The 13,999-nt window shown below is 38.4% G+C and overlaps 1 protein-coding gene across 1 annotated transcript in view; it reads left to right on the forward strand.

Annotated features, from left to right (window-relative positions):
• LOC122795753 (shootin-1-like) overlaps positions 1 to 13,999 on the forward strand; it is a 944,918-nt gene that overhangs the window by 857,691 nt on the left and 73,228 nt on the right. The window contains exon 15 of the mRNA XM_044064066.1: positions 1,750 to 1,912. Within this exon, the coding sequence (XP_043920001.1) occupies positions 1,750 to 1,912 (163 nt within the window). The remainder of the gene's footprint in view (positions 1 to 1,749; positions 1,913 to 13,999) is intronic.

Consider the following 13,999-nt stretch of genomic DNA (forward strand, 5'->3'; position numbering starts at 1 on the left):
TCCCCAATAGAAGCTATCCCAGAAATGACACAATACCACCTGTATGTCACATATGAAATTTAATCAGTGCATGATCATGTCTGGCATAACAACAGATAATTTTTGTGGGTCTGAACTTAAGATGAACAGGACACAATAACTGGTGAGGAAAATACATTGCCCCCACTGTCCAGAAGGAATTGCTGCTAAAAAATGATTGCACATGCACACAGTCATTGGTTACCGATGTTCAGTGTCCCTCAGGTAGTTGTACACCACCACCTATATGTGGGAACTGGTACTGCGGGCATGTAAGCTGTGCTACTTACTACATAAAGGTAGAGCTGTTTCTGCAGAAAATTTGCCCTTTGAATTCAATTGGCTACACTATTAACGCAGAAAGTTTCCATTGCCATTGAATGCTAAATTAAAATTTTTAAGTTCTATCACACTGAGAGACCAAGTTCTGTTAAGAAATCAGGTACAGTGGTCTGGAAGTCCTCTTTCGCCTATGCAGCTTGAGAGCATCTGGAGCACATTTTCAAAATCAGGAATATTGCAAGCACTTGGGACAGCATGCTATCTCACGTCTAAGCCCCTTTGGTATCTGGCTAATTAATTTGTGGAGCTTCTCCCAGGCATCCACTGAAAAGGGGCTTTTTCACAGTTGGACATTCTCAGTAAGCAAAAGCAAATAAATAAATAACAGTCATTGAGGTTGAAATGTACAGAAAAATGTAGAGGGCTTTGCTATTTTTAAAATGAAATCTCTCTCTCTCTCTTTTTTTTTTTTTTTTTTTTTGCACAATGGACAAGGAATGTGGGTGATATGATAAATCTGCTACAGATTTTTAAGGTTTATTTTTTTACCTTTATACTAGACACCTGTATTTACAGATAAAGTACTGTTCGCCCATCATTCCTTCAGGTATTTCAGAAAGAAAAGTACCTTAACAAATATGCAGTCTAATCAGGAAAGGAGGGAAGGGACTAACTCAGCTTAATTTCTGACTAGAGACAAGGTCAAAAAGATAAATTTCATCAATGCTTACTGTCAACAGATTTGAACCAGCAAATCATGCTGAGGTTTGTAGCACTTTTTTAATTCTCGCCAAATCTAAGGCAAATATTCCTATGTTGTGGTCTAGGATCTGTTCCCAGGATTTCATACTCATGGCACTCATGCTTCAAGAAGCCCTCAAACATCATAATTCTGGGTGGTGAGCCTAGTACACTACCTTCCTAGCTGCACTGACAACCTTTCTTTTGTTTTTAGTGATTATGGATCTCTGCTACTTGTGTTATATTCCTCATACAAGCAATCATTTGAGTTTTTGGCCTATGTAATCTATTCTATTATTACAAGTCTGTTTTTCTTAGAAATACTGTTAAACATATAATAAAGATTTATGCAGTACTCTTTTCAAAGACAATTTAGAAACATGGCAAACCACTGTAATCAGATTACTTGAAGTTTTTGTAGGTAGGTATTTTAAAGTGAATCAGAGTTGGCTTGGCTGTGGCTTGTTCCTATTTAGTATGGCTTTATTAGGTGCAAACAGACTTGTTTAACTGTTACTTCAGATGTAATTAGTACTACCCATTACCAAATGTTAAATTATTTATGGAGTTTGACCATAAAGATAACAGGATAGAGACTTGTACCCGAATGTAATAGTTATACCCTTCTGTAATGAACATTAAACATTGTCATACCATTTTAAACATTTTAATTTGAAATATTTGACAAGTATATATCTTTTTATTTAGAGCACAGTCAAAAAATTTAATAGAACCAAAAGTCAAAACAGGAAAAGTCAAGCTGTCAAAGAAAATGAACTGGAGGCCATTTTAAAAAGACGGCGTAAAGTAACAGATGACCTAGTGAAACCTACAAATGACAATGTTGTGACCAGGCAAGAAAAAGAAAAAGGTAACAATTACTTATGAAACTCACTCCAAGCTCTGGTTGCCAATATGACAATGAAAAACATAAGTCTTCACTACTGACAAAAATGTTCACCTGGTACAAACTAATTATTGTATACTACCGTGGTACCAAGTTTATTTGCTCTTGCTGAAAAGGAGCAAACCTTAACATAACGCACGTATCTGTGCCTTATTGTATTTATGATGGTAGAGGTGATATGGTGATTTTCTTTTCCAAACTGAGCAAGTTATTTAAAAAAAAAACGCAGAAAAAAGAATGTCTGCACATTCATTTCAGGTGACATGAGGCTCCATTTGTGTTTTTTTTATTTTAGATTCTACTATTATTTAAACTTTTTAACTGGTTCAGTTTACTTTTTGCTTTATATTACTTTTGTGATGGCTGAAGATGGTGACAAGAAAGCACATTTCAGATCTATAGTATATTCCTGTGAGATGTGCTGTAGTTCTGTTTCTCACGTTAATGAAAAGAAGAATAAACACTGTAAGGTAAAGACTTTTTGTAAGATTGTTGACTTTATCTATTAGAAAAAGTAAAGATTTATTTTGTTCTTTGCTGTAACTAAGGGAGAGGAAATCTTATAAATCTTTAGAGACTTTTTGGCAACATTCAAGTAAGATATAGGATAGACTGAAGAAACAAACAGAACATATCTAAGGGGGCTTTATTTTGCAAGATTACATGAAGGTCAGAAGAAGAAATTAATATAAGGGATCCAGGAAGATGAGATTAGACAAGCAATGGAGAATAAGCTTGAGGGAAGTCACCAGGAGCAGATGGGCTCCCACTTGAACTATGGAAACTTGGGTGAGATAAACTGATTTGCATACTGGAAAAATAATGAACAGGATACTAGAACAAAATAAAATCAGAATCATGGAAAAAAGGACCCATACCTGTACTAACCAAAGGAAGAAAGAGACTTGAAAAGTCTGGGCTTTTGTAGGCTAGTAACTTTCTTATGCAAGATATAAAATATTCATGATGTTACTGGCTGCCAGATTAGCAAAAATATTGCATAATGCATAAAAAAACAATGCAGCCTTATAGGAAAGAAGAAAATTTAGCAATAAATGAGAACTTTAAAGGTGATACATGACACACATTGCAGTGGGAGATCAGTCCTTGTAATACTCAGCATGGGGCACAGAAAAAGCCTTTGCAGTGTAGATTTAGGCTACCCGTTTGAGGTGCTACAGGAGACAGGTAACCCTAAACAACTTGTGGAATTGAGAAGTATGCCCACTAATTCCTTTCTTATTTGCAATCTATTTAGAACCATTAGTGGTGCAAAAAAGGTCAGGTATACAGGTGTATTGCTGGAGAAATATAGAACTAAAAATTGCCCAGTGTGCAGATTATATAATGTTAACAGTGGGGAGTCTAGGAAGGGATGTCAGTAGGTTATTTCAGCAAATGAGAAATTATTAGCATATCTCAGGTTATAAAATAAATGTTAAGAAGTTTAAGGTGACAGAAAGCCTGAGAGGAAAAGATGTACATCTCACTGGATATCTAATATCTTGTACACAAAAGAGTATGAGATGGTCAAAAGGCACATATAAGGAGCCTAAATTATATTTCTACCAGGAGGTGCTGAGAAAAAATAAAGGGATGTTGCAAAAATTGGAACAACTGGGATTAGAGATGGACAAAAAGATGCAAGTAATAAACTGTTATGTATTACTGCACCTGTTATATCTAGGATAGTCCTTCTGGTCACCATCCAATATCAGGACATTAGCTAAAATTATGAATTAGATGAGAGACCACTTTTGGCTGCCAGGAGTAGCCCGGGAGAAAGTGACATCCCTAAGAAAGCAAGATGTGTTAGGATCACCAGATCTAGTAAAGTACTTACAAGCCATTCAATGGGGATGATTGGTACATTGTCATAACAATGAGTATCAGGTGATACGGAAGGGCATGTTAAGACAGAAGAACTTACAGCTGGGTCAGAAAGATTTTCTAGTGGCCTTCAAGGAAAACCAAATCTACCTGGTGTACAACTGCCATTAATAGGCTATACAACAGAAGAAAGAAATTGCTGTCTAAGAGCAGGAAGGAATGGGCTCAAAACTGAAAACACTCCCTCCTCAACTTAAACAAGTAGATAAGACTCCTACTGAAGTCCTCCAAAACTAACTAAGAATCCAGATTAGCTTCCCTAACTAAGGATAACCACAAGGTATTCTTTAGTTACATCTGTAAACTCAAAGGTAAGGCCCAGATCTGTGCTGAACTCATAGTTAATAGTACTACATATATAAAACCTGTAGATATAGCAAACCTGCTGGCTAACAGGTACCTTCCCGCCACATATACCCCAAAGCATTCCAAACACCTGTCGCCTGCCTAGTATCTCTGAGGAGGAGGTCTTAAATTCCCTCTCCAAGGCCAAAAGCACAGCCTCTGTGTGACCAGACAGCATCCTGGGCTGTATTCTACAGTGGTTAAAACAGGAATTAGCATCACCATTGAGCATGCTTTTTAATCACAGCCTAAGCACTGGCTTCATCCCAGTGGAATGGAAAACAGCTGCCATCATCTCTTTGCACAAACGGGGTGCATCCACAGACCCTGAGAACTATAGACCCATTAGCCTGACCAGCCTTATCTGCAAGACCATGGAACAAATCATCATAGACCTTATTAACAAAGATATAGGAAATCTCCAAACGCTTGACCCCACCCAGTTTGGCTTTGTCAAGGGGAGATCATGCCTGTTAAACTTGGTGGATTTCTTCGAGACAGTCGTCAAAGCCCTAGATGAGGGCAAATCTGTGCATACAGCCTACTTAGACTTAGCCAAGACCTTTGACACAATCCCCCACTCAAGCATGATAAATAAACTCACCCAGCTGGGCACCAACCCATATATTGTCAAGTGGGTTGCAAACTGTCTCACTGATAGAACTCAGACAGTCAAAATAGGGGACTCCACCTCCTCCAGCAGACCCGTAACTAGTGGTGTGCCGCATGGATCTGTTCTGGGACCCCTACTGTTCGGAATCTACTTCTCCAAAGTACAGGCTAAAACTAAAGGGATGTGGCTGACAAAGGTTGCTGATGACTGCAAACTGGGAGTGATCACTGAAATCCCTAGTGATGTCAACATCCTGCAAGAAGGTCTTACGCAGACTAATGACTGGTGCCAAAGTCATGATCTTAAACATAATTCAGAAAAATGCATTATCATCCCCTTTGGCAAGGGTGATGTTCCTGCAAACTACCACATCAATAGCAATACCCTAAGCACACAGTCAGTGGTGAGAGATCTGGGCACACAGGTTGACAGTGACCTTAACTTCAATCACCATGTCTCCACAGTGGTAAGAAGGGCATTTTATATAGCTCATCTCATAAGTAAGGGCATTGCCTGCAGAAAAAAAATAGGTTATAACCCCCCCTGTACGCTTCCATCATCAGGCCAATAATAGAGTACAATGCTCCTTTCCAAACATCTGCAGCAATTTGAAAGATCATAAAGGTTTCTTACGAAGAAAATTCATTCAGGGTCTTCAAAATTTGTTTTATGTGGACAGATTGAACTCATTGTCAATTTATACTTTGTGTCATACAGACTGCTCAGAGATGATCTGTGCCTTGCATATAGAGCAATCTCTGACCCATCTTTGATGGAAATGCTGCACATTTGCAAGTCAAATGGAATACGGGTCACTCGCTAAAAGTACCTTAACCTGGTATGTGACATCAACAGAACTTGATGGAGAGACAGAGTTGTCTCACAGAGGTTGCCCCACATTTGGAACAAGCTTCCTCTTCATGTTAAACAAAGCCCCTTGTTGGCCCTAGTTAAGCTCAATTTGGATGATTGGATGAGTAACCGGAAACTGACTCTGGGGTTTCCACCTGTGTCCCTCTTAGATAGGAGCAATAGGTGCTGATTTTAGTGTCTGCTTGAACCAGATACCCTTTGGAACATGGGTTGAACTTGGCTAAACTTAAAAGGACCCTGGGGCCGTTAGCCTAGCAACTTCCTATGATCCTATGATCCTATGCTTAGGGCAGAGAAAACTGACCGCCTTATACTACTCACAACAAGGAGGACAGTAAACAAATAGTTTGGACAAATGCCATTAGTTTGGTGGCAAGACTCTCTACATAGGATTAAAAAAAAGAGGAGTATAGGCATAAAACATCAGTTGGTATGAAAAGGACACAGTCCTCAAATTTTGGAATCAGGTCAAGTGAAATATAAATAATGTTGATGTTTGGAGATGGCTTATAAGAGGCTAAGAATGGATGCAATGAGAATGCTCTGGACTACTACTAAAGTAGATAAGTAGCCAGAAGTTGGAAAGTAGCTAATACAAGTCAGGGAAGAGAATGTGACACATCAGAGACAAATAGCTAAAATCAAAATGCAGTTGAAACAATATCAAAGGCAGATAAACTTGAATGTCAAAGCTGGGCTCAAGAGACAACTAGGGATAGAAATAACTCAGAAAGAATGGCAACATATATTTATAATGCCAAGCAAGGTGATCAGAAGTAGGAAATTCAGGATATTTACTTGTAAATACCTGCACAAATATTTTTTATGCTCCAGAGCGATTAGCAAGGATCTTCCAACTACTGAAATGAAATTCCAGGAGATATAATGAGGGGGCAGCAGATAACAACAAATCAAATAAATAAAACAGACAAATCTTCATTTCTGTGTTATTTCTTTCATTTTACATGGTCTAATTAATCTCCTTCATTTGGACATTTTTCTCTCCTGGTTACCACCAAGTCAAAAATGAAAGTTATTTCTAAGCATCTAAGCAGATATGGAAACTGTCCCAAAAGAGCAATAATTTTCATATATCCACTTTGAATAGAAGCAGAATTTTATCAAAATGACAATTCCTAGTATAAGATTCATTTTAATATCCACATATGTCTATATTTATTTGGCTTCCACTATGACTCATCAAGTTGCAATTCATGAGAATCCTGTTCTCTTGAGCAAAATCAATTTGATGAATAACTTACATGTAAGTGATTTTTGCTCCCTTAAACCCCCCTTTGAGGGTGAAAGCCCCTCACCCCCCCTCCACACTTGTATATACCAACTGTAGGGTGACGTAAACTTGAAGAAGAGAAAACTCTCCTAAAAGAAAGGAATAATTACTGACATATACTTAGAAACTACATCTGCAGCAATTTCATAGAGAAAACAGCAATCATGGCATTGACGTTTACCAAGCTGTGCTCGGCAAATTAGTACCTCACCAAGTTGGCTTTTGACAAATACTAGAGCAGTCATTTATTTATTTACTTACTTAATACTTGTTTATTTGCATTTTGTTTACCAGAGTAGGCCAACGAGGTAGATCCCAGTTTCAGGAATGACTGAAAGAAGATAGTGCCAAAAAAAGTGCACTGAATCCTGAAAGTTCCTACTGCTCCAGAAACCAGGAACAATCACTAACTGTGAAGGGGGGGGGGGGGGTCGGCAGGTGCAGTAGTTTGGTATATTGGGTGCTCAACACTAATGGTTATGGTATTGTTTAGTCATTATTGCCTAATTCAGTATAGGCAGTGTCCAATATCTGACAGTAAGCCAAATAGAAGTTAGACAAAAGAAAAAATATTATTCAGAAATCACAGTGCTGGACATCGGATTAAAGAAAATCCTCATGAACAAATCACAGTACATAGTGTTAGTAGATGCACTGAACAGTAACAATGATCAATTTAAGAATGTAGTAAGTGTAGGACCAATAAACCATCAACTATTAAGGAAACCACATTCTGTTACATGGTACATCAGAAACACTTCTGAACATAAAGCACATGGTTATTATTTAATGAACTTAGGTGCAAAATTAGCCTATAATAACAGCCAGATAAAAATCATGTTATATTAATAGTGGCTCCAACATAATTAGAATTTCTCAAGGATTTTTAACATGAGGACTGGAATAAGAAAAGTAATGAAAAAAGTAGAGGAATCAGTTAGTGAAAATGAAAAGACTAGCTTGCTGGATATCTGCTAGACAATGAAGTGTTTATACGGTGTCTTCTGACTGCCTTTTTAAATTGCATTGGACAGTTTATCTGTCTAATGAAATGGAGCAAATTGTTTATTAGGCAAATGAAAAATGCCTGGAAGATATGCCACACAATGTAGAGCTTGCTTTGATATATTTAGGAGGGATATGGTAGGCTACTTCATTGGCTAGGAAGAGGTCAGGTTAATAAGAAACCTAGGTTGAGCCACATTTTTTAAAGAATAAGTATGTGTCTGAATGAAAACTAGTAGAAAGCTATTATGTTTCTCATACCTTTCCAGGATAACTCTTTTAATGCCAAACAGTGGTGTGGTCCACAAGGTAGGCTAGTGCCAAAGTAATGGATTTTATTACATGTCGCCTCTAGTTTCTGCTTTGTCCTTGACTGTGCCTGTGCTCTGTGTTAGTCATTCTGCCCCTGTTACCTGCCATTCTTCCTTTATCCTACTCACGGCCACACATAGGATCTTAGGAGATTACTAGGCTATCGACCCGGAGGTCATTTTAAGCCTAGGTGTTTCATCCCAATGTAATGTCATAGAAATGCAAGTCAATACATTATTTATTTATTTATTTATTTTGAATTTTAGGTTTAGTTTATTTTTAAGCGAGTCTCAGTGGACAGTTTGCTTTGAAAATTGTGGCACATCACATAAACTGGCAGAGCATTTTCATGAAAGTTCACACTGAAATGATTCTTTTTTAACTAACTGGCAGTGTAGAAATAAATAAATAATGACATCAAATTTCATGGCCTTGCATTCAGAACAAACTACAGTTAGTTAGCCATATACTCTGAATAGCTGATGAGTATCTATGGATAAGGATACCAGCCATGGTGGTGCAGTGGTTAGTGTAGTCGCCTCACAGCAAGAGGTTCTCCAGTTCAATTCTCGGCTGGTGCTCCTTCTATGTGGAGTCTGCATGTCCTCCCTGTGGTTGAGTGAACTTTAAAGACATGCAGGTAGGTGCTTGTGTGTGTGCCTTCTGTGAAGGTTGGGTGCTGGGCTGGCAACTCGACACTATAAAAATCCACTGCCAATCAATAGCGATCTGCTGTGGTAACCCATAACTGGGAAAAGCCAAAAGAAGATCTATGGATAAGAAAACAGTACTACAGAGGTAGTGATCAGGCCACATAACTGTAAACCCCATCATCCAGTAGGTCTAGGTAAGAAACTCACCACTGGTGTTTGGATATTGCATAAACTATCATCTTTCCAAGACCAGGAATACACATAAAGAGGCTTCAGTTACACTCTCTTCCTGGTCATATGTCTAAAATTAAATTAGAAAATGACTGCCTACAAAATAAAGTTAAACAAAGCCATCTATAAACATCATAGCTTTTGAACGTTTCCCTGCTCCAAACAGTATAACTGCAAAAAGTCTCAAGTCTTCAAAATAATTATGGAATGTTTGCTGCTGAGTGAAAAATACAGAGAGAGGCAGCATACAGTTCTAGTAGCCTGTTTTAAAGTGCTGTTCTTGACATCCAGCAAGAAGCCACAAACTGTTCATCTGCGATAAGGCATTTAGTGTCTTTACCTGTGACAGCTCTTATGACGAATGCATGGGACTGCAGTGTGAAGTCTTACATATGTATTTCTGAAAATTGTACACCCTCCCCTGCATCCACATAACTCCTATGCTGCACAGTGCTCACACTCAGTTTAACATGCCAAAGTAACCTTGGCTTACTGTGTTACGAAACAGGCCCTCTTAGAAAGTAGCAAACAGCAAATAGCCAGCAAAACCATGAGCATCAGTAGTGTAGTTTTTTCTCCATTTAACAAAATAAAATAAAAAGATACATAAAATGTACACAGCAAATCTACAGCAAAAAAGTGCAGTACTTGGAATACAAGTCTTTCAGTTTTTAATTCCCCCCTTTTATTGTGTGCTGGGAGGAATTCCCTCTAAAAGGAAAATGTCTACACCCAAAAAGGGAATATACGGTAGTCAGCATGGGTTTTAACATTTTGGGATTACCAATCTGCAGTCCACAAACCCTCTGTTCTCCCAACTGTCCAAAGATATTAGATGTTGAGGTACCATCCTGTTCTTGGGAAGATGGGGTCAAGGAGAGAAAATATCAGCTGGTATATGCCTATTGCACCATTAGATGTAGGCCAGTGCTATCTTGGTTGCAGTGATATGACAGATGTAACAGTCATGACACAGCAGATGACTATTGTGGGAAAACACTGACAACCTTCCTCGTTACTTAACTGCATGCCACAGTCCTCACAATGATAGCATTCAAAGTGGTAATCCTGATCCATAGAAACCATCCAGAGTATCTCCTCTGAATCCTCCACTGAAGAATTGGCTGACAACATGCAGTACATTTTGAAGTAAACAGTTTGTTGCAGTCAGTGACGGGGTAGACTTTATTTTCAATGTCCACAGTAAACGAGATCCCATCAAGACACTTGTTATGCACAGCACATTGGAAGCAGCCAGGATGGTATGATTTTCCCACTGCCTGCAAAATCTTTTCAAGAATCAGATGTCCACAGGTACAGCACTTCTCAGCAGCTTCTTGGAAACCTGAAAACAAATAATCCTCCTCACAGTAAACAGATCCATTTATATTGTAAAATGCTTTTCCCCATAGTGTCCTCCCAAAGTATTCCTCTTTCACTTCCAGGTCATGACTCTATACATGAGGCAGCTCCTGAGGTTTGCTTAAGGTGGGGCTGAGGTGTGATGAGCTCATCTGATGGAAAATGTTAATCTTTTCAGAACCTGGGACTCCTTTGACTCCATGTTTAAAAAGCTAACCTTCCTAGTTGGTCAGAGACCTTGGGATGGAAGCCATTGAACTGATCTTTTTCATTTGGCAGTAATTACAGTTTTTCCTGGCAGCTCATTCCTGCACAGCACTGACCATACATATGTTTTTCTAAGTAGCCAGTCAGTGAATGGCAGGCCTCTTGTGGAATATGGCCTGATAAATATCCATAATAAGGTTCAAAGATAAGACCCCCTGGACTGTCCAATGCTGGTGGCTAAGAATGTCAACTTTTCTGGCTGTTGGCACTGGTCCTCTGATTGCAGATCACTGAAATGGTACTACCAAATCCCAATAGGTAGGAAGTCTATGTTTAGCCTCAATTACACTTGAACATGGACTGAAGGAATACTGACCACCAGAACTTGATTGCAGACTTCCATGATACTGGTCATAGCCAGCGCTAATCCCACTAGTATGATTGCTTTTAGGGTGATTATCACAGCCAAAATGGCCACTAGTCTGTGAGCTGGAATGCTTGATGCTGCCACTAGCATGCTGGTAAAACTTGATCATGGACTTACTACACCATTATATAATAGCAGACTTGAACATGGACTGGAAAATCTATTTAAGTACATACTGCTTGGGTATTTTTCATACACAGGAGGGCAACCAGAACATCTGAGGTGATAACCAAACTTCCCTGAGGGCTGGTGGGCTGATACCATCCTGCAGAGCCCATATGAGGACCTTGTTTTAAATTATCAAGCATCTTTGCAACTGTATTAGAGGAATGCCTGGTTTTCCTCAAGCACCTCTTGTCTTGTTCTGCTGCAGGGGTGTCCATAGTGTCCATGTTTCTGTGATGAAAATACAGAGCTTCCAAAGAATAACACATATTGCAATCAAAAGACAAATCTTCCACTCCTCCAAATTCCCTAGTGCTGTATCTGTGCATCTCCAATGAGTACCGTTTGCCTTTTTTTGCAAAATTAGATTCTCGGAGAATGAGGACAACACTGATCTCAGACACCCGAACTTCTCCACTTTGTGGAGCTGGAGTCAGCACTGCCGAATCCAAGCCACCTTTTGTGGTGACTCTTCTCCTGGTAAAAATAAAGTAGAAACCACAGCAAACAGCATGGGTAGAGAGCAATTCATGGGATGACAGAGTACCAAATGTGAGAACATCAGTGGAGGGAAGAGAGGAAATCAGCCTTTAATATGCAAAATGAATATTGCTGGCATACCAGGGGTGCACCAAGGAAACTAGATCCTGTATCACCCAGATCACCCAGTTCCAGCAGAGATAACAATTTTCATGTGTAAAAAGAGAAAAACATCCATAACTACGTGAAAAAGACGTGTGTGTTTGTGTGTGTGTGTGTGTGTGTGTGTGTGTGTGTGTGTGTGTGTGTGTGTGTGTGTGTGTGTGTGTATATATATAAATATATATATATATATATATATATATATATATATATATATAATTCACACACACATCACAATAAAAGTCTGTAGACTATGTAAAAACAGTAATATACATTAGAAAAGAGGTACATGACTCTATGCTGAATACACAGTCTTCTTTGTCATTTAAACATTATTATAAGATTATTCTGAAGAACCTATGGGAAAAAACATTAATACTGTAGTCATTTACAGATTATTATGATATTTTATTCTTTAATGGGCATGCATATACTTGTAAAAATGTGTATTTGGTATAATAATGTTCTAAGAACCACAAAACATCATTCCCTCGCAAGTATGGCAAGTGCAACGGCTCAAAACTGCTCCAATACTCCAAAAAACAAAGCCAGCACAATAAGGAGATTGTAAAACAACAGTTTAACAAAGCTGTTCAAAACATCACTAGGGGTGTAAGAAAGCCCCTGTGAATACACTAAATATACATAATATGCAGCAAACCGGTTTCGGCTAACCTAGCCTTCCTCGGTGCAACAAAGTTAATGAATGTAGGAAGAGTCTGAACTGTATATAAAGACAGCTCAATTATACAATTAAATATAAATGAAATTTTACAAATGCTCTTTCAAACCAAGGCTAAACAGCCCTCCTAATTTAATTATCCATTTCTTCTCCTTGGAATTAAGTATGGAGTACCAACCCCCGTTACAGTTTCTGTCCCCACCAATTTTATCAATTATGGTAAAATAAAAAGAGTCTGTCAGATGCTTTAAAGTGTGTTTATATAGAGAACTGGTCAATTTATGGTTCCTGACATCACTCATATATTCAGAAATTCAGATTCTCAATGGCCTAGAAGTTTGCCCTATGCTGAGCATGAGCAGGAAGCCAGATAAACAACCCAGTCTGAACCACAGTTTGCCAAAAACTTGATGTCAAATACCTGTGCTGTATTCTTACTGGTAAATTGTTTGGTCTTGAATACTCTGGGGAAATGAGTACAATGCCCACAAGGATAAGATCCCATTAATTTCTCCCCAGTCATAGTACTTTGCCAGACTGTATTTGTAGATCTGTAGGAATGTTTATAATGATTCAAATGGGAACCCAAAGTTTGTCCCCTGCTAAATGAAAAGTGGCATTTATCTCCATTTATTGAAGGCAATTTATTATCTGCTAACAATATATTCCAATGTTTGTTTATAATGTTCTTGAGACAACCAGTATTCCCACCATAAGTAGTGACCATTCCTAACAAATTTTGGCCCTCTGTTGTTTTTGGTTTGTATTGTAATAATTGTTCCCTGGATTGTGTGCTTGCCCACCTACTAGCCATGGTAATATCTCCTGATCTATAGCCTCTATTGTGGAATCTAACAAGATCTTCCTTATATTTATTGAATGTGTTATCTTCCGAACATACACATCTGACCCTCAGAAACTGTGACTTGGGGATGTTTCGGATAACATGTTGTGGGTGGAGGCTAGTGGCATACGATAAGGAATTGAATTGTGGATATTTCCTATAAATTTCAGTTCTTAAAGTGTTGTCAACATTCCTGGTTATAGTTACATCTAGGAAGGTGATTTCTTGGTGATGAAAATTCAGCTTAAACTCTATACCCCACTTATTCTGATTCAAATATTCCACAAATTCCATAAGGTAAGCACTATCTGCCCTCCACACCAACCAACAGTTGTCCAAATACCTCCTCCAAATATCTATATCCCCCAAGTAAATATTATGGTTAGGGTCATGTATCAATTGCATCTTAATATAGGCCATAAACAGATCTGCATAGATGGGGCAAAAGAAGCCCCCATTGCTGTGCCTTGTAGATGCAAATAGCATGTTCCATGGAAATAAAAAACATT

The sequence above is a fragment of the Protopterus annectens genome, chromosome 2.part2, assembly GCF_019279795.1.
Source record: "Protopterus annectens isolate FY-2018-M chromosome 2.part2, PAN1.0, whole genome shotgun sequence".
Classification (NCBI taxonomy): Eukaryota; Metazoa; Chordata; order Ceratodontiformes; family Protopteridae; genus Protopterus; species Protopterus annectens.